General features: G+C 31.2%; 2 protein-coding genes across 3 annotated transcripts; one reads left to right on the top strand and one right to left on the bottom strand.

Annotated features, from left to right (window-relative positions):
- Positions 1–873: 873 nt before the first annotated feature.
- On the bottom strand, positions 874–15,644 carry LOC137922631 (metaxin-2). 2 transcript variants are annotated; one of them, XM_068765619.1, is made up of 6 exons: positions 15,512–15,644; positions 14,856–14,962; positions 14,028–14,258; positions 12,413–12,589; positions 11,615–11,676; positions 874–4,180 (listed from the first exon to the last, which is right to left on the bottom strand). In XM_068765619.1, the coding sequence occupies exons 1-6, from the start codon at positions 15,555–15,557 to the stop codon at positions 4,027–4,029; spliced, it is 777 nt and encodes a 258-aa protein (XP_068621720.1). In that variant the 5' UTR covers positions 15,558–15,644; the 3' UTR covers positions 874–4,026. The 2 variants fall into 2 exon arrangements, with proteins under 2 accessions (XP_068621720.1, XP_068621721.1); XM_068765620.1 differs by lacking the exon at positions 15,512–15,644 and adding an exon at positions 15,301–15,381.
- A 2,046-nt stretch (positions 15,645–17,690) lies between these two features.
- On the top strand, positions 17,691–20,288 carry tsu (40S ribosomal protein S12 homolog tsunagi). Its single transcript, XM_068765829.1, has 5 exons — positions 17,691–17,902; positions 18,069–18,171; positions 19,045–19,162; positions 19,300–19,413; positions 19,884–20,288. Exons 1-5 carry the CDS (start codon positions 17,842–17,844, stop codon positions 19,986–19,988), a joined length of 501 nt encoding a protein of 166 aa, XP_068621930.1. The 5' UTR covers positions 17,691–17,841; the 3' UTR covers positions 19,989–20,288.
- The last annotated feature ends 1,658 nt before the right edge of the window (positions 20,289–21,946 follow it).

Genomic DNA, 21,946 nt, shown 5'->3' on the forward strand with positions numbered 1-21,946 from the left:
CTAGACCGCTTCATCCATCTCAATCGAAGCTCGTGATGTGCATAAGAAAAAATGATATTTGTTTTATCTTACACGTTCTTAGACAATTTCAACGGAGAATGAATGAAATAGTAAAATGTTTAGTGTAGTCGGCAATATGGGCCTAAATTGTCTTATTTATTGTGTTGTATTGTGACCGACGGACCTTATAAGAAAAAAAATGTAAATCGCGCATAATGTACAAGGACATTTTGGTATTGTTTGCTACATGATATAATTTGCTGATTGTTTACGAATTCAAGTAAAATTTAAGTTGTATTGTATGGGTGACAATTGTGAGTTTATTAGGTTGAAAAGTTTGAGAAGAAAGTACCTTGCAATCGTTTTAATTGTGATGGAAACCAAATAAAAGTATACACAAACATCGTATATATTTTTTCATTTTCAACGTGAACCTTATTCGATCCTTTTCCTAATAACATACACCAACCAGCTTTTATGCCTTGAATAAACACCTTTTATAAATCATAAATTCTTCACCATACTTCAGTTTCCTCAAAACAGCTAAAAGTACTTTTATGAGTTAAATGGGACCGTACAAAAAAATCTCACGTAAAAGTTAATCAAAAGCATACGAAATAAGAACTTCTGCCACGGTATACCCACTATCCTTCGTAGTCTGACAATATGCGAACTTTCATCTAGTTACCTGGGTCAAAATCGCCTTTGAGATTGAAATTTGCATGTACTGCACAAAAAGAGATTGTCTTGTCAACAACATTTCTTCTTGATAAAGAGGGTAAGGTAAACAATGTATTGCCGCTCACAAAAAAACTAAGATGAATTGTAAACATTTTATTATTCAACATGAAATCTAAAATACCTTTATGTCCGTATTATAAACAAATGCTCATTTAATACATATTTACATTAAATGCTTCTTAAAAATTAACAGAACAGTGAAAAAAAATTCAAGTACCATACGAAAACGTTTGTTGCATGACGAATATTTTATTCATTATTCTTACATATATAGTTTGTGTGGATTTCGAAATATAGCCTGATAATTTGATTATTATTTACAGGTTTGTTTTAAACTACGTACGCATTATAAACGTTAGCAACAATTAAAATAATGTGGGTTTACTTTGGAAGTTATTATTTAATTAGGTTATCTTGGATAAGGTAGTAATGTTACCCATCATTACTATCGCTAATAAAAGGCCTGTGTCAGTATCGCGTAGATATATAATAATATCACTGAAAGTGTGAGGTCACAGTGCTAGTTTTATTATGTTGGGATCGCAGTACTTATATTGTGCTTGTAGCGTGAACCTAAAGTAGTAATTACAATCACATATACAATCGAATTAATTGTTAACATATTGAGTGATTCTAACATAACCAACTTGTTGTTATTAAATTAAATACACATACACCCCTGACAATAACGGGCATAAGAAAAATTAATATACTGGTTAATTGCATTAAGAAATTATTCACACTTCCAAATATGTTGTTATGCAATTATTTATAATACAAAGCCTTAAAATGTAACTACTAAAATAATAAAAAACGGGTAATGCGTCTTAATGACGTTTTTTAACGAACTTACTCAAAATTTGCTCGAATTAAAACTATTCTAGAACCAGCAATCGTCTCCGTTTTAGCACATAGAGGCCCACTAGCTAAAACAGCAAAGATGTCTATGGGGTATATACCACAATCGTTACGCTTGGCAGAAGTGTCGGCGATCGCAGTGTGGTATTATGGTACAAAGAGGACGCTGTTGCCCATACTCTAGAAACTTGTTTGTGAGCAGTGTCCTATATAATTAATGCACAAAGCATGAATTACATAAAATAGAATTCCGGGAATCGATCCCGCGACCTGCAATCGCGCAAGTATCGAAAACTTGAAATACGGATGCATATTTACCTAGATTTATTAGCTTTAATATTAGCTGATTTATCAGTATCCATATTGGAAGAAGCGAGGTTATAATAATTGATAAATCGCAAAAGGTGTTATTTACGGAGAGCGATATGCTTTCTCTTCATCATAATAAACTAACACTTGAAATTGTAAGTAAATGCTTATATAATTAAATATCCGTTCTTTGTTGCGTACAGGATACTTACACCATTTCATAAGATTAAACCTCTAAAGGCAAATTCTAAGATGTTCATGTACTAAATACTTACAAACAACTTTGATTTTAACTTATTTTGACAACTACTAATAACACTAGCCAACAGTTATCCGAAGGTATGCGAGTTTCATGGAAAAAAGTCCTAAAAGTTTAATGAAAGTTTACGACTCTTAATTGAAAATATTTCTTAATAACTAAATCAAAAAAAAATATTATGAAACACCTCATTCCAAAGGTACACGATTTTGTAATGCCTACATTATAATTAGTTATATTTAGTTAGAATTATTTCAAGAACTTGCAATGAAGAAAGTATGTCTATGTATATAATTAGTAACAAAAACATCAATGATCATTAATGCTTAGGTTAGCGAAATTGTTGGCTGTATTTCAAGTGACAAATAATAAAAATGCATTCAAAACCATTACAACAAAGAGACGATAAATACTTTCGGTTAATCAGTGATTTAAAAAAAAAATGTTTAGCAAATGGTTTCTCTACACTTACAAACTACGATGTACTTTGAAATTTGATGATACTATTCCTACGGGCATTATTTGTGTAAAAGATATAATCGATTGCACATATGCCTGAAGTTATTTGCTAGGAAATTATGTACGCGGCATTTTAATCCGGGATTCTAAAATATTCTAGAATCTTCTACAAATAGAACAAAAGGTATGAAAGAAATTTTAAACACGGGTGGTGTCATAAAATTTTATGTGACAGGAATCTCGTATCAAATAAACATTCATATTTTATTTCCTCTACCTTTACGTTATTTTCATTCCGAAATGAATGCCATAATAGCAATAGTAAAATTTAATTGAATATGCATTATTTATGTTTGTTTTAATAAGAATAGTATCAATCATGTATATTAGGGGGATCGGAAAGTAATGTCCTTTCTGTCGACATGTGTTACAGAAAATCCGATTGATTTTTACCGCTCCGGCGTTGAAAATTTGTATACTAGATGGCTAAAGGTTGTTGATGACGAACAAGAATATATATTTGATTAGAAATGAAAACTTGTTAAAAATGTCTTGTGAATTCAACTTAAGAAAACGACATTACTTTCCGGTCCCCCTAATAAATGGCATCCATAAGTTTTGTTATGTTTTTCCATAACATTTACACACCTGCCTACTTATTAACTCTGCACCATTTTTGTTAACTAATCGGGAATGCTTACAAGGTAATAAGTTCGTCGTTGCAATGTGTAAAAAGAGTAAAATAAATGAATTATAAAATTAAAACAAACTATCAATACCAAAATCTCGAGGTTATTTGAGCGGTTTATTTTAAAAGTGACATAAGTCACTTTATTTTTAGTCGAGATATTTTTTTAAAATTAAAAGATACCGTTTAATTATATTGTGTTGCCACTAACTCGATTTTTTTTAAAAAGTGTCTTAAGCCACTTTCAAAATAAACGGCTCATTTATACAAAAATTCTTTCAATAATAAGCAACCACTTCAAATTAAGGTAAACATGTACTTGAATAAATAAACGCTAATAATAAAATTACTCGTACAATATCTTCACTTAATGAAAAAGAAAAATTAATTTAGTATACAGCACCGTTTCGCGGGAAAAATTATAACATTTAGTTGCAATTAAGCTTCATCTTATAGCAGACTATTTGTGTGGACGAACCGTTACTTATCGCTACACATTCATTAAAAAATTGCTTTTACTACTCCAGTATTAAATATTTACATAAAAAATAATTGCAAACAGCACATTTATTAAATTAAAACTCGTATTTAAATATTAACTACATCATTGTGTGGAAAATCTTATGAAGTACAAAAATCTGTTTAAGTAGACGAGAGTAAAGAGGATTCAAGGACTTCTGAACACGGTTGAGATGTCCCTGAATACCTCGCGCTATGGTCTCTTGAAGTATTGTTCGTCGATTCGCTTGGCGAGCGAGACAAGGGTCTCGTGCCTGCGGACGATGTCGGCAAGCCTGCGGCACGGGAGTCTGGTTGTTATGATCGTGAACACGTGTCCAAACACGAGCGCGTCCAGTTCCGTTGGTCTGTTGAGAAAACAATATTAGAATTATTAAATAAGCCATCCTTCAAAAGCATTGTCCGACTGGAATTGCTATACCACGCATTAGGTACAACTAACTACCTACTAGCTACACTAATATATAATAATCACTAAATACAAAAGATAAAACTAATTTACTGATTACATCACTATTATTTTCATATTCCCGGCATTGTTTGCTGCACACAAAGCCAACTGCTAGGACTGCAATGTCGGACGTCCTAAGTAGTAGACATAATTCGTTTCAATATAAGAAGTCGAGAAATAACTTGACAGGAAACTTTTAAACAGAAACACGAGAAGAATTTTGTATTATATAACTTATTCAATTATAAACATAATATTCTAAATAAAAGTCAAATAATATAATTAGAACTTTTTTAACATTTCAGATCCCGCACAAGTTTCATGAAGCTTAGCTGAAATCTAGTTTAGGAAACAAAGCTAGAAAAGTCGCCCAAGGAGTTTGACTCCGCTACGTACTACTTTATTTTCAACTTAGGAGGAGGTCCACAAGATTTTAAATCCCTTGGGTGGATACTACATGGACTGAACTGATGCCCGAGAAGGGACCACGGCTTGGGGTTTTACTTTCAACGCATTTATCATTCCGATACAATGGCGGCCGAACCTCTAATTAATATTGGACACTATTTGTAAATAACCGAAGGCTAAAACAGCGTCATTGAGATGGTTCTGATCATAGAAGTACACTAAATTTAAGACAGGTCTTTCATATAGTAAAGAATTAACGTTATCGCTAATTTTACCAAATAAACGCTCCATTTTTAAGAATAATAAGCCTACCTAATTTCAATATTTAGAAGTTAATTTACCTAAACCAAACACAACACAACCTTTTAATTTACGTTAAAATTAAACAATAATTTTAAAAAGTCACTTACGTAATTTTTATGTTACATACATAATGATTTTAACGTTTAAGTCAAAATAAAATGATTATATAACACGAAGTATCATTTAATTACTGTTTATACATAATGTTATAAAACTATAAATTTTGTTTATCGCCGTTTACATCTAAAAAGTTACAAATGCATTCAGTAATAAATTAGTACCGAAGTTTATTGTCCTTTAAATAACGCAAAGTTCATTTAATATCAAATATATTTCAGAATCATGTAATTAAAATAATTTACGTGAATTTATTAGTACATGTATTATTTGTTTTTTTTTAAGAAGTTTAAAAGTTAATCAACTTCAGCAATTTCAACCGTGTTGTTGACCACGGCATTTCTCCTACGCAAATAGTCGATCAAATTTTCAATACTAATTTCTTCATTGGTCGCGTTACTTATTGTCTCTTTAGAATCTGAAAATTTAAGGCAAGGAGAATTCATAATTTAAAATTCATAAAACAATGTAAAAAAACAACAAATTAAGCAAAAAAAAAACCTGATAGAGTCGTAGAATAATAAGATTTGGAATTGAATGATGTGAATGATGACTTTCGTTCATTCTTATTAGGATCGATATATTCATTTAAACGCTCCTTACTGTTACTGTCAAGATAAAAAAGAAAAAAAATGCAGTGCACGAAGATTTTACTTGAAACATCTAGAAAAAGAATTACAAACAAAATTATACTGTTGAAGTCAGTGTAAAACGTTCGCGTTTGTTCGCACTGTTCGTTCTCGATAAGAAACAATGAATCATCAATGTATTTTTTACACAAAAACTACTTCGGTTATTTCCAGGGTATAGGAGTCACAATAGAATACTTAAGATGATTGCTAATTTCTTTATTGCTGTTCTAAGAAGTGCGTGTCTACAGCTGAACTAGTAACAATGGCAAATGGCTAACATAGGTAGAGTAACAGTGACAGGATGGCAGCATATTTAACGATCATTAAAAAAAGGTCAGCCGTGCGACGAAAAAAGTATTTTTATTTTATTTTTTACAAATAGTTTACAAAAAATCTTGTATGTTATACATATGCAACAGGAGCATAATACTTATTAAATTCCTTCGTTATGCTATTCCATTTGTTGCGTCATTTTAAGCACAACTATTGTATTTTAAATAAATACTTTTTACGCTCCTTTATTGTGTAATTTTGATTATTTGCCATAGTTTTTTTTTTGTTGCAGTAAATTTGCATTTGTTTGAAAGAGCCTCAAACTTTGCATTGTTCAGTGCAGTCAAAAATTTAGAATCGGCCATAAATGGCTGGACAGACCTGACAATCTGACCCGACTGTCGTACCGCGAACGTCACCTTATTATAATATACCCATCACACATCGTAGTGTTATTTTGATCTATTGTAAAAACGCTTTTTAATATACAAGTTTTCTTTGAATTGTTGTCCTGATGTTTCATTTCTTTAATTTAAACATGAGACTATGAATAGAATTGTTTTTGGTTATTAAGACCGTTTTTATGTGAAAAATGTAATTTGCTAATATTCTAAATAGTCGCTGACTTTTACATCACACATTGACCAGTTGAAGACTTACAGTGGCTTTTTGAACACAACGGCTAATCAGGAACGTTTAAAGAATGTTACTAGGTCAGCGGACATTTTTTTCAACGAGAATAAATTGTAGGTGGAATTTTTATTCCACATCTTTTCATATGGTTCATAAAAAAATCTTTGTACCAATTGGATATATGAACACGGTTAGTGACCTGAATTATATTGGAGCAAAATATTATACAGTGACTGTTCCTTCGTTTATAAACATTTAAATTTTTAATGTTGATATTACCTCTGATCAAGTTTTTTAACTAGTGTATTGTAATTTTCCGGTTCGTAGTCATTACCGACATCTGTCAGCAAATGTTTATCGTTCACTATGCCATCGCTATCTAGTTCGTCTTCCTCGTTAATAATTTGTATCAAATCTTCGCCAGTGTCTATAGAGGTTGTCGTATTCGTCAAATCATTCTCCTCTATTGTATCTAAATATTCGTTAATATTATCTAGGTTAAGATATTTGCTTTCATCAGAGTTTGGTGCTGAGATTACTTCAAAATCGTTTTTATCCCCAATCACGAATTCCTTGTCGCTGACTATTTTTTCGGTTGTATTTATAATCTCGTCCACGTACTCGGCCAAGAAATTATAATTATCGTTATTGCTAATATAGTATCGAGAGGGTTCGTCATATTCGCAAGTTACTTTGCCTTCGTCAGACGCCATAATAATTATTTGTTTCGATGCAAATGGTTTGAATCCTGCGTAAATGAAGGTGTGTTTTATTTCATATTGCGATAAAAAGTGAAGCGATTAAAGGCTTCTACAGTGAGTTTTGTATCGTTAGCTATATATCATCCCAATCTTAAGACGAGCCTCAAGCTCTGCTATGGGCGTCTTACAGCTGACAAGATGATAGTTGTTTGCTAGGCAGCGTCTAGGAAACTGCGAAACATGTTCTAGTCTAATAACCTTCAATGCCTTAAGGCGATGGTCTACGACCATCTTGTATTAACAGTCAGTTTCTTACACAGAAACGTAGAAGTGAGCAGACCACTTATCGCATAGCATAGATGGCCGCTGGAGCCTTAAGATTCTTAAACCACGGATCGACAAGCGTAACGTAGAACGTCTACCCGTAAAGCAGACAGAAGACCTTGTTAAAGTCATCGGAAGATGCTAGGATGCAGGCCCCTTTGCTGCTGAAATTATTACGATGAAGAAATTCCGATCTCGTTACCCTTACCGTGCCTTTAACTTATCAAATCATTGGATACGACTTACGTATGACTCTAAGTATAACTTCAATGTACCACTTGAGTTTTTAATTGGGACAAACTTAATTGAACAAGCTATGTATTCAAAATAGACATTATATTATGGCAAATGACTGTTTGTATATTACAGGTATTCTTTATTATTATTTATATTAAAAATGGTTCGACTTAAAGGCCTGCAACCACCACAATTACAACAACGAAATCTTATAGAATAATCTAATATTAAATTTACTTTCTAAATTACTTTCTCTGATAGATGAGAGTTTTGTTACTAAATGAAATTAGAATGTTACATTAAAACCATAGCTTTACTAAAATTAAAATCTACACTACAACAATAAATAAAGATATATATAAAGTAACAGATGATCGCTTTCATACATGTGGCTTTTGGATACAATAATTTTTGTTCATCTAAATCGAAAGATCACGGATATGTGTTTACCGAAACCTTACCCTAAACTTTTCTCTGCAAAACTCGTGAGATCATCGGAAAAATATTGACGTTATGGTAACCAAAAATTCTGTGATTTATAATAAATAATAATACAGAAAATAAATTTTATATTGCATCAACATAGATAAAAAAACTACGATAAATTCAGATCGTCACAAATAAAATGCAACGTTTTTTCAAAATACTTCTAAACGCTTGAATAAAATTTCGGATAAATTAATAATTCTCTCTACATATTATCCACAGAACAGGTATATTATTGCCCAGTCAGAATAAATGTTAACTGCTGTACCGCGCCAAGGAATACAGAGGCGAGATGGGGGATCGAGGAAAAGAGAGCGGTCTGACGGGACAAAGCGGTTGATACTATACCCCCGTCGCACCGCACGCATATCCAAGGCGCGGTACAGCGGTTTCGATACGGTGGTAAATAAATTACATATTGCTTGAATTACACTGATAAATAAATTACAGTGATTATAAAGATTCTAATACAATTAATGATAAGATGTAAATGAAATGAAGACTTAAGGTATATCGAGTCTACTGCATAAAGAAAAGTAACCAAAGACATCTCTGCCATCAGAGGGGATACCGCTCATGTTCTTGATACATAACTTAGATCGCTTTATTCTTGGGTTATTTTTATTGATGTTCATGTCTGAAGCGACAGTCTTTCGTAAAGATATTTGCGAGGCTTGTTTCAATAAATAATCCTCTTGCGCCTGAATCAAATAGTGACTAGTAAATAATGATAAAAAAAAATCAAAAATATGATGAATTTCTGTTAATTGTACCATACTAAAATAATTTACATGTGCGCTTTTTTACAATGAAAGTGGCTAAAACAGAAACGTCGTTCGATTTATGTAAATAAACAATTGGCGCAAACGTTATTATTCTTGGTCCGGTGTTATTGCTGTTTATCTTTTTTACAAGTACAGTAGTAGTATATATATACAGCAGTAGTAGTAAGTATCTGAGGATAAGATGGCAGTAACTAATTACTATAGTCTGACCGATGGAGGGTTTATATTCAGCAATGGATTTCCTGCGGTTTAAATGATGATGAAGAAAAATTACCTAAACCACTACACCGCGGGTTAGGTGCAGCTAAATACAGGGTAATTGATTATAGGTCTACAAGCTTAAAAAAGTAAATAAAATAAATATAATTTAAAGTATATATAATTCAATTCTCAGAAAAAAAACCTTCAAACCTTTTACAGCTTAAAATCATTCACTCTGTAAACTTAACGTGGTTCAACGTTTCCGGGTGGATGATACCTCCTTTGAAAACCCCGGCTTCTTCATAATTCGACTAATTTGGTAAAATTTAGCAATTTCTATGTATTGCTGGTATTTTTCTTGTTACCAACTACGGCGGTCTTGTGTAAATTAGTAAATATAAAACATATTTATGGCTTTTAATGTTCATAATTAATATTTTTTTAAAAATATATTAACGAAACATTTAATACAAACTTACCGTTAACGCTAATTGAGTTAAATTAGTCATCCTCATAAGATGTCGCAAAAGAGCATTTGTAATAGGTTTAATCATGAAGGGAGCTTTGGGTCCAACCGCAGAGAGCAGAGCGCGTATATGACCGTAGGCTAGGGCATCTAATTGGGTAGGTCTAGGAGTAAGGGACATAAAAGAGTAAATGATTCTATAAATTACGATTTATTCATATCGCGCGAGTTATAGTTATGCATAATCTCTTAATACTACAAAACTGTCTATCATAGGCAACTGTCTACGGTGTTAAAATACTAAATAAACTTGTAGTAACGCTAGAATTATTAACTAAAAAACAAATTACCAAGTAAATAAGGTTATTGCTCTGTAAAGGATTTTCAAATTGATTGATTTGATTTGGTCCAGGAACTTTTTATTTTTTTTTGCGAAATTTTTCTTGGTTATTTTATACACCGTTAAATGAAAGTTATGTCTGTATTTATGCACATATGAATTTTAATAATAATAGAAATTTTATAAAACAATCTACAAAATTTCATCGCGTTTATCGATTTTTTGTTTTAAAGAATTGATCTATGTGTGCACTGAAAATTTTTTATACAAAATAATATTTATTATATTGACTTTTTACGAACAAAATGTTAACAGCCACGAGATAGTTTTGAAACATTTTATAGTAATATCTCGTTGTTAATAAAAGTAAATCAATCTCACGCAACATTCGTATCTACGTATTTACAGATTACTAAAAGTGTTAATAATGTGAGGATACTTTTGGAAGTGATTATTTAATCAGAGTAATCTTAGTAAAGGTAGTAATGTTTTCCACTACTACTAGCGCATATTAAAGACGGACATCACTACCGCGGAGTTCAACGTATAAAGCTAGGCGCCCAGTGCTATAGAGCAGTGCTCCGCAATCTGTTCTCATCTACGACACACCCTTTCCTAGAACTTCGCATTTCTAAATTTGAATTTATTTTATTGACTTTCTCTTATCAATATATTGTTGTAAAATAAATTATAATAAAATGGCGGTACATGCTAAACTGAAACGATGATTCAATAACTGATCAAAACTAAGCGATGCATAGTTAAAAAGCTGGGTACCTACATATTATATTAAATATGAGCTGGCATCGAAAAAACAATGCCGAATTTCGCATTAAAATTTTCAGGTGTATCGGTTTTTCCGTGTTTATCTTCTTTATTTTTATTATGCATTAAAATTTGTATATTTTCTTATTGTAATGTTTTTGTTAATTATTAATTAGTTTTACAGTACCTGACGATATATATTGCACATCGACCTTTGGAAAGAGACAATCGGCTAATTTCAAAAGAAATACGACTGACAAAACGTCACATCGGTAGTGTGGGACAGAGATAATGTTCTAAGAAGCCGAAATTAACCGATTATCTCTTTCCAAAGATCAGTGTGCAATATTTATTGCCGGGTACATTAAATTACACGCGGCTCGCCAAAAAATTTAAAATTTAAATTGGCCCAATGATTAAAAAGGTTGCTCTCCGCTGCTATAGGGTGTTATTTTATTAAGAAAGCATTATTTAAAGTTAAGCTAACAAAAAAACTGACTAAAATAAGGATAATAGGAAAAATATTTTCAAATTATACTTGTATTAAGATAACATTGTAAAGTTTATACCGCGGAAAATAAGTTTACCCTATATTAACTTTAAAATACATTATTTGCATGCTCTTCTAAAGCCAGAAAAACTTTGCCAAATGTACTTACGTTCCGAAGAAATAATCACGCTCTCCGAGACGTTGGCTCAGGGAGTTACAACACTGTTCAACCTGCAAAAATATGTTTGTTCACATTGAGCACAGATTGGAAAAAGCAGATAAATTACTTAAAAACTCCTTGCTCAATTGAGTTTAATTTGATTTGGTTCATACTGCACAATCACATATTTATCTAAGACCCTCTTTAAAAAAAGTAGGTCTAAAAAGCAATATCAATTACCTGTGATCAGGGTTTGACAGATATCAATTCATACTTTTTTTAAAGATTTTTTTTTGAGAATAACCATCGTCGAACTCGGTCTTCCAATATCTCTTAGAATAACTAATTCTATCTATGCTAAAATAATAACAGTGGATGATGTATTTGCAATTGTTATATTAGATATAATAATATAGCTCCAGAGTTTATTCCATTTTTAGGTTATAATTTTGTTAGGCGATTACTCTTATATAAAATCCGGAACGATTTACTCTCCATCTAAGCAGGAATAAGAAGATTCATAGACAGAGTTACCGACATAGCCCGGAAGATTGCCAAATTGAAGTGACAATAGGCAGGCCTCAAAGTGGCAGTAAATATGGCGACTGGGGCTTTAAAGTTCTGGAGTGATGACCACAGACCGGCAAGCACAGCGAGGGACATCCAGCCACAAGGTGAACAGACAACATCGCCGAAAAACACTGGATGCAAGCCATTTTCAAGCGGTCTTTTTAAAATTCACAAAGAAGGTCATGTCCATCAGTGGATGTCATACACTTGAAAAGATGATCATGATATAATACTTACATCAGCTAAGACTTGGTCTAGTGTTTTGTCATACCAATGCAGTGCCTTTAAGCGTTTTATGACATTGTTTCGTTTAGAGCGTGTTTGCAGCCAGCCCAGGGGCCACGGATACACCGAAGCATTCCGCACACGCGTCACTGCATTAAATGTGTCGTTGTCCACCCATGATATGTAAAGCTGTAAAGAAAATGTTCTATCTTTACTGTGGGTGGCAATCCTATGCACAAGAATTTTCTAACAAATATCCAAAAATTTTATTTGAGAAATTATTAAAAAAATTTAAATGTGATTATATAATACAAGTACAATGTACAAATAAATTTATTAGCATTATTAAAAGTGAAACTTAATATTTTAAATCATATTTAATGACAATTTGTGTGTTAAGAAGAAAGTGACAAGTTAAGGTTCATATAATTCTCAGAGAAAGGCTTAAGAATATACAATTTTAGACATTTAACTCTTATTTACTGTCTTTTTTAAGTGATTTTGAAATAGCACATGTTCATCAATAAGATTAATTACACTTCTTAGTGAAATATCCTAAAAAAAAATTTAATTCTATAATACATGAAATATTATATATGTGTTCACTTTAATATAATATTGTGGTTTGTGTAAATGGATATGAAGACTTATATAAGCAACTTGATAAGCCAAAAAACAGCTGCTAATAACAATGTGCTAAGTGTGCATGGGCATAGTTGCAAAATCGATTTGTATTCCTAATTTCTATTTTTATCTAAGTACTTATTTTATCTAAATCTATGTACAAGTACTTATGGATTGAATTTTCACTGTACTTTAATTAAATTTTTGTTGGTAGTACATAAGGTGTTTTTGATTTATACTTATTTAATATGGATTTCATTAATACTTCATTAGCATAATTTTAACAAACTTTTATTTAATATATTTTTTATATAATAAATATACCTCTGTTAAAAAGCATGACATTTACATCACATATTATATTTCCATTTTACCATGTAAAAAAGTATTTGGGTGTATTGCTGTGTAATTCTATGATACAGATTTTTTCATTACCCTTACAGTTATGTCAATCCATATAATTGACTATTTGGACCTCAACTAATCAGAAATTTTACCCCGATACTTATTGCAATTGTCATAAACTCCTAGTGACATGTGTGACCTTAAAAAATGTTCCAAAACTGGATCTATATCAGCCTCACTCCAGAAATTATCTCCTTATCAAAACCACTATTATTTTTGGAAAATAATTTGTATGTCATTAAATATGGTGACTGCTAGTGCAGGGACAACTTTTTCTAGAGTTAAAGAATATGTTACACATAATAAAATAATAAATGGCTTTAGTCAAAAACTTTGTGTACAATTTTAAATAATTTTTGATATTTATTGTACACATTTACTATTTTGATGCAAGGGGTGCAATTATTGCATTTCCCTTGTTAAGTCTGATTTCTACAAAGTTTATACTCATAAAAAATACTTCTCTGAACAATATTAACTTACTCAAAATAAAGCAAACAAATATTTTACTGCTAACAGGTCTTCAAGTCTTATCTAAGACCAGTTGGTAATATAATTCCCAGATATGATAAAATTTTAAAAAACCACATAACCCTACCTCAGCATTGACAAGAACATTGGTAATAAGACTCATGTATGCTCTCATTTCAGCTTTCTCTTCAGTAGACAAACGCCCGCAGAGGGATACACCCTTATTTGCTGCAAACTGTACAATAGGCTCCAATTCCGACACAACAAATGCACCACATTTTATAAATGGCACCCGACCTGATGGTGACATGAATTCGGCATTCCAACGCATCTCCACTTCAAATGGAAGATTACACATCTGAAATAATATTATAGATGTATACCTTAAGTAATGAAACAGAATTTCAAATCAAAATAATTGTTTCACTATGGAACTAAACCTTTCTATTATTATTACAAAAAATATACACATAAATCTTTCATGTAATTATGTGTATTTCAAACTTTATTAAAATAAATTATGTATTTTATAATTATATAACACTTATATTTACAAATGTACTTATAAGCATACATTTCAGGTGAAAATAAAATTATTTATGATTTACCTAAAAATTAGTATAAAACTGAGTAACTTTATTATGACAAATATTTTTTAAGCAATATATATATATGTGTGTTTACATATATGGGCCAACCCATTTATATATATATATATATATATATATAAATATATATATATATAAACGTGTTGACCCAATTAAATCTATTAATCTAGCAATTTCAGATACTAATGTCCACATTAAAAAAAAGTTGATAATATTGAAGGTGCCAGGATAACTTTACCCAAAAATAATTTAGTGAAATATTTCTAGTAATGAGTATACTTATAACATATGTGAAAGCTTCTTACATAATTTTTTGGTCAAAAAAAAATTGTAATTCCATTTCTTACCTTTAGAAAAGCTTGAACCGCGAGACAACTAGCATTGTCCGGAAGCAAAATTTGCTCCACTTCGTAAGGTTGAAACAACTTCACATTTTCAGGCCATGGCTCTTGAGCTAAAAGAGTCATAAATTAGCATGCCATTTAAAAAAAAACATACACATGGAAAAAGGACTAGGGGTTAGAATTTAGACATGTTTCTGTTACTATTTGCTAGATTTTAATATGTACAAGGAAATTATGCTTAACTGGTTTTAATATAACACTAATACAAACATAACAATGTCAAAAAAGTCAGTGGCATTTGTATAATCTAGTCATAAATAGATTTTATTAAGATTAAGTTACAAATAATACAGGCACGCACATATTGTTACAATGATTAGTTTAAAACTCTTAATTGTTTACTTCTACAATTCTGCACACTATAAACGATCCCAAAAAACTGTAGTACCAAATATAAATGGGTCATCCCCCATTTTATAATTATAAGAAGAAATATCTGTAGTGAATGATGTAACCTTAGCAGTCACAGGGATATAGGGCACCCTGCATCTATAATTAAGTGAAACAGTCAGAACAGCGAACGTAAATAGAAAAACCTTTAAATTATATAACTTAACGTATAAGAAATAAATCTACATATTTCAATTGTATTTCATTACCATTTAATGAAGTCATGATGGAGTCTTTCAGAGACATGTCTGGCATGCCTTTTTCAAGATTATATCTTAATATAATAGAATTATAGAATTAAAAATTCAAAATAAATTTTCAATAACTTTCAAACACATGACACCAGCTGTCAAAATCACAACAGGATGCCTCACAGATATGAAATAACTATATGGATCAACGCGAAAGTAATAAAAATGTTACAAATAAAAAGGTCCAAAATAAAATTGTTTTAATTTGAAAGGCCGTACCCAATGAAATACTGAACTAATGAGATTACAATGTTTCGCCGTACCGTAACCATTACAAACGAGTAATACATAAGTATACAATAGTAATTTTGGTTCATTTACATACTGGTATTCAAAAAATTACATTTACCGAAGTGGAAACGTAAACTTAGTTTAATGTTTCGTATCTTCTTGTATCAATAATATACCATTTCACTAATAATAATATATACGGAACACCGAGTATGTGTGAACGCGGTCACGATCGGTGTAATGTAAACTGTCTGGAAAATGTGTCACGCATTATCGGCCATGGCCAAGGTCCTACCGTTGGAAGATTGAGGTTGCTGTAAAGATCAGGTTGCGTTAAAACCACTTCAATACGGTAGCGATCCGGGTGAAGCGGTTCTTGATAACTTGCAGTGGGAGGAGTATGAATGCTGGGGCGTAGTCGAAGACAATACTTGCATAGGAGAACTCGGGTCTTACGCAAGTTTTGTGAGATGGAATTTGTGGCGTGGAAATGTTTGCAAGAGTAGCATATAAGTGAATAAAGCCTGTTGAGAACTTGGCAGGCTTCGTTCCTGACAAATGCGAATATGATTGTGGAAACGATGCTTAGTGTGAAAGATGACCGAGTTCTTCAAGGACAACGCAGAGCTTTTGTATTGGGGCGGTTAGTGGAGAGCACTACCTTAAGAGATTACCTTAAGGCCGTGACGATAAATAAAATAGTTATGATTATATCCATAAAATACAATAGGCGAGCGAATGTCGTAGCCATGAGGCCGTTTGTTTTGTTTTTATTGCGTACTGAAAAAATGTTTATTAAATTTGATTGAAAGGAGGCAATTGATGGAAGACTAATGCTATTGTGGAATATCAAGTTGATCGTTACAAAATACACAACCTACTTTCACTGTTCATTCAGTGTGCTTTAAGTGCAATATCAGAGTGGTTATCCAAATATTTGTAATAAGATAATATTATAAACAATGATAGAACCCGTAAAGCCTTACCCATTTGAACAAGTTTAGTCATGTTATCTCCGACACAGGCAACAATATTGTTCAAAATATTAATCCCGAATGCAAACTCTTCATCAAAAAAATCAAATGGTCTTTCTAAGGGTTCGTTTGGAGAATCAGTTGACAAATTGGATTTTGACTGTATAAATTCTGTATATCTATCAATTATTACTTGATCAGCTTTCGATTTTGTAGTCGAAGGTCTTGAAGGTGATGAAGAGTCATCTTTTAAGTCTGTATATACATTTAGACGGTCAATTGGATTAATTATATTTACTTCTTGGTTTAAATTATCTAACATCTTTATACTGTGCTAGAGAATAAAATTTTAATTTTGAAATAAATATTTACTAAAATGGACGGTTCAAAATCTGACATATCACAGGTTTGTTTTAGTTTTCTTAAACAACGATGACAGAAATTTAACTAATGAAGAATTATATAAAAATCTCTAACGATATCTCCTTACTTATTTCATGAAAATTGTAGTAATCTTTATTAAAAAAATGTTTTTTGTTTGAAATTTCAGCTTATTTAATGGGGCAGTTGTATATAACTTTACATAAATGCAATTTTCAAGTTCTAAGGATACTCAGATTCTGAAATACCTGATCAAGTAATTAACGACAATTACCTTAAGGCATTAAGTCTAATTGAAACAAACTATTTTAAGTAAATATTATTTAATTTATTGGAATACACAATAATATTAATGATTTATTTTTGTATCTACACGCCTTGTTTACATTTCTCATGTATTGTATTCATACTTTTTATCAGGCTTACACTACGGTGAGTAAAATAAATGTTTTTAATACTATTTGTATATAACGTTTAATATTTCTGCTTGTTCCAAAATTGAATGTTGTTGATTTGTTACAATCATATCTATCACAATTGCAACACTCAACACTAACATAAACCAACAATTGTTTGACACGCATTGTAAGTTTGTATGAATTTATTAAACTAAGATATATTTTTTTAATTCAATAAATGAATTGAATTAGAAAAGATAAACAATATTAATCATAAAAGTACGAATTAGATTACAAAACTACAATGGCTGATGTGTTAGACATTGAAAACTCTGAAGAATTTGAGGTTGATGAAGATGGTGAACGTAAGTAATTAGTTTTAATTAGGTCGAAATAAGTTTGTTTATACAAACAGATGTAATAAAATACTGCAATAAATCACTGTTAAATAGTGTACTATAGCCTTTATTGTAACAATTTTTTTCCGCTTTGGAGGTTATATTGTAATATATGAATCTGACATATTTTTAGAGGGAATCGCTAGACTGAAAGAAAAAGCCCGCAAACGAAAGGGCCGTGGATTCGGTAATGAAGGAGGTGGTGGTGGCGCTACAGAAAGGGGAAACAGAGGAAGGTAATTAGTTATTTTAGATAAACATTTCTCAGAAAAAAAGTCATGCCAAAGGAAATGTAATCACAGAAATATGTCTCAAAATATTATCTAAACATACTATTATTTAATAAAACAGTTCAAATAATATTACATTAGTAAATATTATTTGCTGGATGATATGTCGCAACTGCATGCTTAAATTTGGTGCCATACAAAACAAAGTATTGACATATAAATATAAAAAAGTAAAATAAAACCAGTCCACCAATATAATGTATGCCATTCATGTGTTTCAAAACTCAAGATATGTATGCATTGAAAGTAAGACCTTTAAAGTGAATAGTGTATTTATTTTCTTTATACATATTATCTAAAACTTTGTTATGTGCTTATTATTATAATTCTTGTCTGTTGTTATAACTATCTATTGAACCAATTAACAATTCCTTTATTCTAGAGCAATGTTTTTCTAACCTTTTTTGTACCATGACCCACATAAAAATTCCTATGCCTCATGTAACATTTATAATTTTTATATTAAAGCTAAAAGGATTAATCTTGTGTCAAGTCATTAGCCATTCACGAATTGCCCCTTCCGTGGGCTATAGGCCCCATGTTTGGTATACACTGCTCTAGAGCATACAGATTTCTTTAAGTGAATATTTTTAATTGTCCTGCTACCATTAAAATGTAATATTTACAAGCTTTAAGTTTTTCATAATCAATGAAATAAAAAATCTATTATTAGGAATTTTTTTCTTGAGTGTGCCAGTACTAGAGATGATATCCAAAAAACAAAAGGCAAAGTTTTAACTGTTTTCCTCACAATCTTTCCAAGTTTTTTCTTGATAACTTTTCTTGTGCATTAATTAACATATGCTTTTGTTGCTTTAGATATGACAGCTTGGCTCCGGAAGGCGATGGAAATGCTCCAGGTCCACAAAGATCAGTTGAGGGCTGGATATTGTTTGTTAGCAATGTTCATGAAGAAGCTCAGGAGGAAGACATACAGGTTAAACATTGTTCATTACTTTAGTACAAACATAATGACATAAATTTTCCTATACATATAATTAGGTGTTGCATTAACTATATATATAAACATATATATATATGTAATTACTGATGAATTTTTTATATTTGTTACAGAATCAGTTTTCAGAGTTTGGTGAAATAAAAAATATACATTTGAATTTGGATAGACGCACAGGCTTCTTAAAAGGCTATGCTCTAGTTGAATATGAAACATACAAACAAGCAGCAGTAAGTTTTTTTTTATTTTAGAACCCTGTGTTCTGTTAGTGGTAACTAATCAAGCATAAGTTTAATCCTCTTAATCATCCTGGAATAATACTTAACTTAGTTTGAGAGACACCCTAAGCTGAGTTCCCTTCCTGGAGGGTTACATGAATTGTCATATCATGGAGTTAATTTTAAGTCCCACACCAGGTCTCTAAAGGGAACATTGTAACTGTAAAAACCGGTAGGCTTAGCAACTTCATTTATATATTGCATATACTAGGTGAAACTGTAAATCTCAACAGATAAAAATTAATGCAAACAGAAAACTATTTTATTATACCTTAATAATTCATTTTTATTGGCACATAGACAATAAATACTGATTGTACCATAGGATTGTATGAATATGAAAGACATTTCATAAAAAAAGTTCTGAATGATGACACAGAATTAAATGTGATGAATCTTAAATATTAGTCAATTTTTTTCAGAGTGCCCGTGAAGCATTGGATGGTGCTGATATTTTGGGTCAAGCAATCTCCGTTGACTGGTGTTTTGTTAAAGGACCAACTAAGAGTCATAAGAAGAGGCGATAGAATATTTACATTTAAAAATATTTTGGATACATGGTCACTAACAGGGTTATGTATTGCACTTTGCAATTACTCAATGAGGTTTCAAAATCGCACATCTTAAGTTACAGTACCTTGTATATGTGTTGCTTCATTTGATTAATGCAACATACTGAACATAGTATGTCTAGGCACAATAAGTCTTACACTACAACTATTAATAATACATCACTTAAAATATTTAATATTAAAAGATTGATTTTCCTTTCTATAAAGTGCTTTACTTAACACTGTTTGCATTATATTTAAGTAATATACGTCTTTCCGTAAATATTGTTTCATTCAATTCCAAAATTAGAACACTTGTTAAAAACAATTGATCCTGTGATGTTTTTTTACTTTAAAGTACTTAAAAAATCCAATTTTTATTTCAAACATGAATATCTATGTAATTTATGTGATTGCATCTGGATTCTCCATAAAAGAGAGTAAATGGAAAGACATCAGGAGACGGAAGCAATTTGTGCCTCTTTCAAAGATTATTTAAATCTTGATATTATAACAACATACTTAGAAAAATAATTTTATTTCACCTTAAAATCCAAAGACCAATCAGTATTAACTATCAAGCATCTGAACGGACTACTAGGAAGAGCCGTCACGAATTAGTTACCAAATTTTAAAGAATTATCAAGAGAAGTTCAATAAAGGTGCTTAATATTTAATAATTTTTATTTAGCTACTTGGCAAAATTATTTGCTTATTTTCAATAAACATAACTTTTGTAAATAATTATTTTATTAACATATTTGCATACTGTTCAAATACGTATTTAATTGTGGCTCGCGAAAACTCCAATGTAAACTAATGGCTAAGACTATCAAGAAGATTGGTTAGAAGGCACTGCATTCATAATATATGGCAGATCCCTGCACTGCTGCACTAAATCTCTATTCTTAAAAGCTTACAATCAACCAATGCCTCGCGCCAGCTGATCTCGAATTTAGTCACATTTTAGAATGGGTATGCAAAAGGAAGATGTCGCTTTGCAGAGAAGTGTGCTATGGGTAGGTGGGTGGACCAGCCGATGATATCGAAAAGTGAAAGCCTTCGTCGAATTACTCGTAAACATGTGGCGCTCACTGAAAAGACCAAGCAACTCTCATGGATATGGTTATTATTCCAAGAGCATACAATTAATATGGTTCTTATCAAATAAAAATACCTATAGTAATCTGCTTCCAAGTAGTTAGATATGATTATATTATATATATTAAACATTAAGTTTAAATATGACATTCCAATAATGTGTGAAGTACATACACATCGGACTACTTTACAGACAACTTACATAACCACTGTCTGATCTATGACAAAATTATTAAGCATAGCAGTAGAAAGAATCGCTGTAGTTTGCTTTCAAAATGCTTATATTAGATAGTTTCCTAAAGCAATATCTAAAGCTACTTTTAAAATTTTGAGGTGTGGTCTTTGTAGGTAGCTAGGTCTTTCTTACCCTATATGTACTATAGAAAAAAACCTTCCTGTAGTTCTGCAAAAATAATTTAGAAGCCAAAATAAGTAAATCTTCCCTATAAGATGTAGATGATGTATGTAAACTTATTGAATTAATAGAAACGGCGAGATGGAAAAATATAATTATAATATTATTTCACTGAAACCAAATGTGGGAACTTCAAATGAGACAGATACATAAAAACTCATATCAATTCATTGCAAAAATGGTCTCAGGTCATACCTTCAATAAGAGAGCTTCAAATAGAGACCAGAGGCTCTAAAGTGCAGCGATTTAAAAACAGCACCACTCAATCCCAAACAATGCAATAAAAATTAAAGACTGGAAACAGTACTGTAGTAGGCCAAATTATTAACGCAAAATATAATCCTGAGAAATAATCCATTTCAGCTTTGTAAATCTTGCATGTGGACCCTGAACTATTGCACTTATAGAAATCAAGTAC

The sequence above is a fragment of the Battus philenor genome, unplaced genomic scaffold (genome assembly GCF_028537555.1).
Source record: "Battus philenor isolate CCGP_79_NKW_IND1 unplaced genomic scaffold, ilBatPhil1.0.hap1 SCAF_20, whole genome shotgun sequence".
Taxonomy (NCBI): Eukaryota; Metazoa; Arthropoda; class Insecta; order Lepidoptera; family Papilionidae; genus Battus; species Battus philenor.

What these genes read in the sequence shown, in the direction of transcription:
- LOC137922631 (XM_068765619.1), bottom strand. Translation starts at nt 15,557, where the DNA reads ATGCCAGACATGTCTCTGAAAGACTCCATCATGACTTCATTAAATG. An exon ending in CATCATGACTTCATTAAATG is followed by an intron (nt 14,963 to 15,511) that starts GTAATGAAATAC and finishes TGACTCTTTTAG; the next exon opens with CTCAAGAGCCATGGCCTGAA. An exon ending in ATGTTCTTGTCAATGCTGAG is followed by an intron (nt 12,590 to 14,027) that starts GTAGGGTTATGT and finishes TTTTCTTTACAG; the next exon opens with CTTTACATATCATGGGTGGA.
- tsu (XM_068765829.1), top strand. Translation starts at nt 17,842, where the DNA reads ATGGCTGATGTGTTAGACATTGAAAACTCTGAAGAATTTGAGGTTGAT. An exon ending in GAAAGGGGAAACAGAGGAAG is followed by an intron (nt 18,172 to 19,044) that starts GTAATTAGTTAT and finishes TTGTTGCTTTAG; the next exon opens with ATATGACAGCTTGGCTCCGG. An exon ending in CTCAGGAGGAAGACATACAG is followed by an intron (nt 19,163 to 19,299) that starts GTTAAACATTGT and finishes TATTTGTTACAG; the next exon opens with AATCAGTTTTCAGAGTTTGG.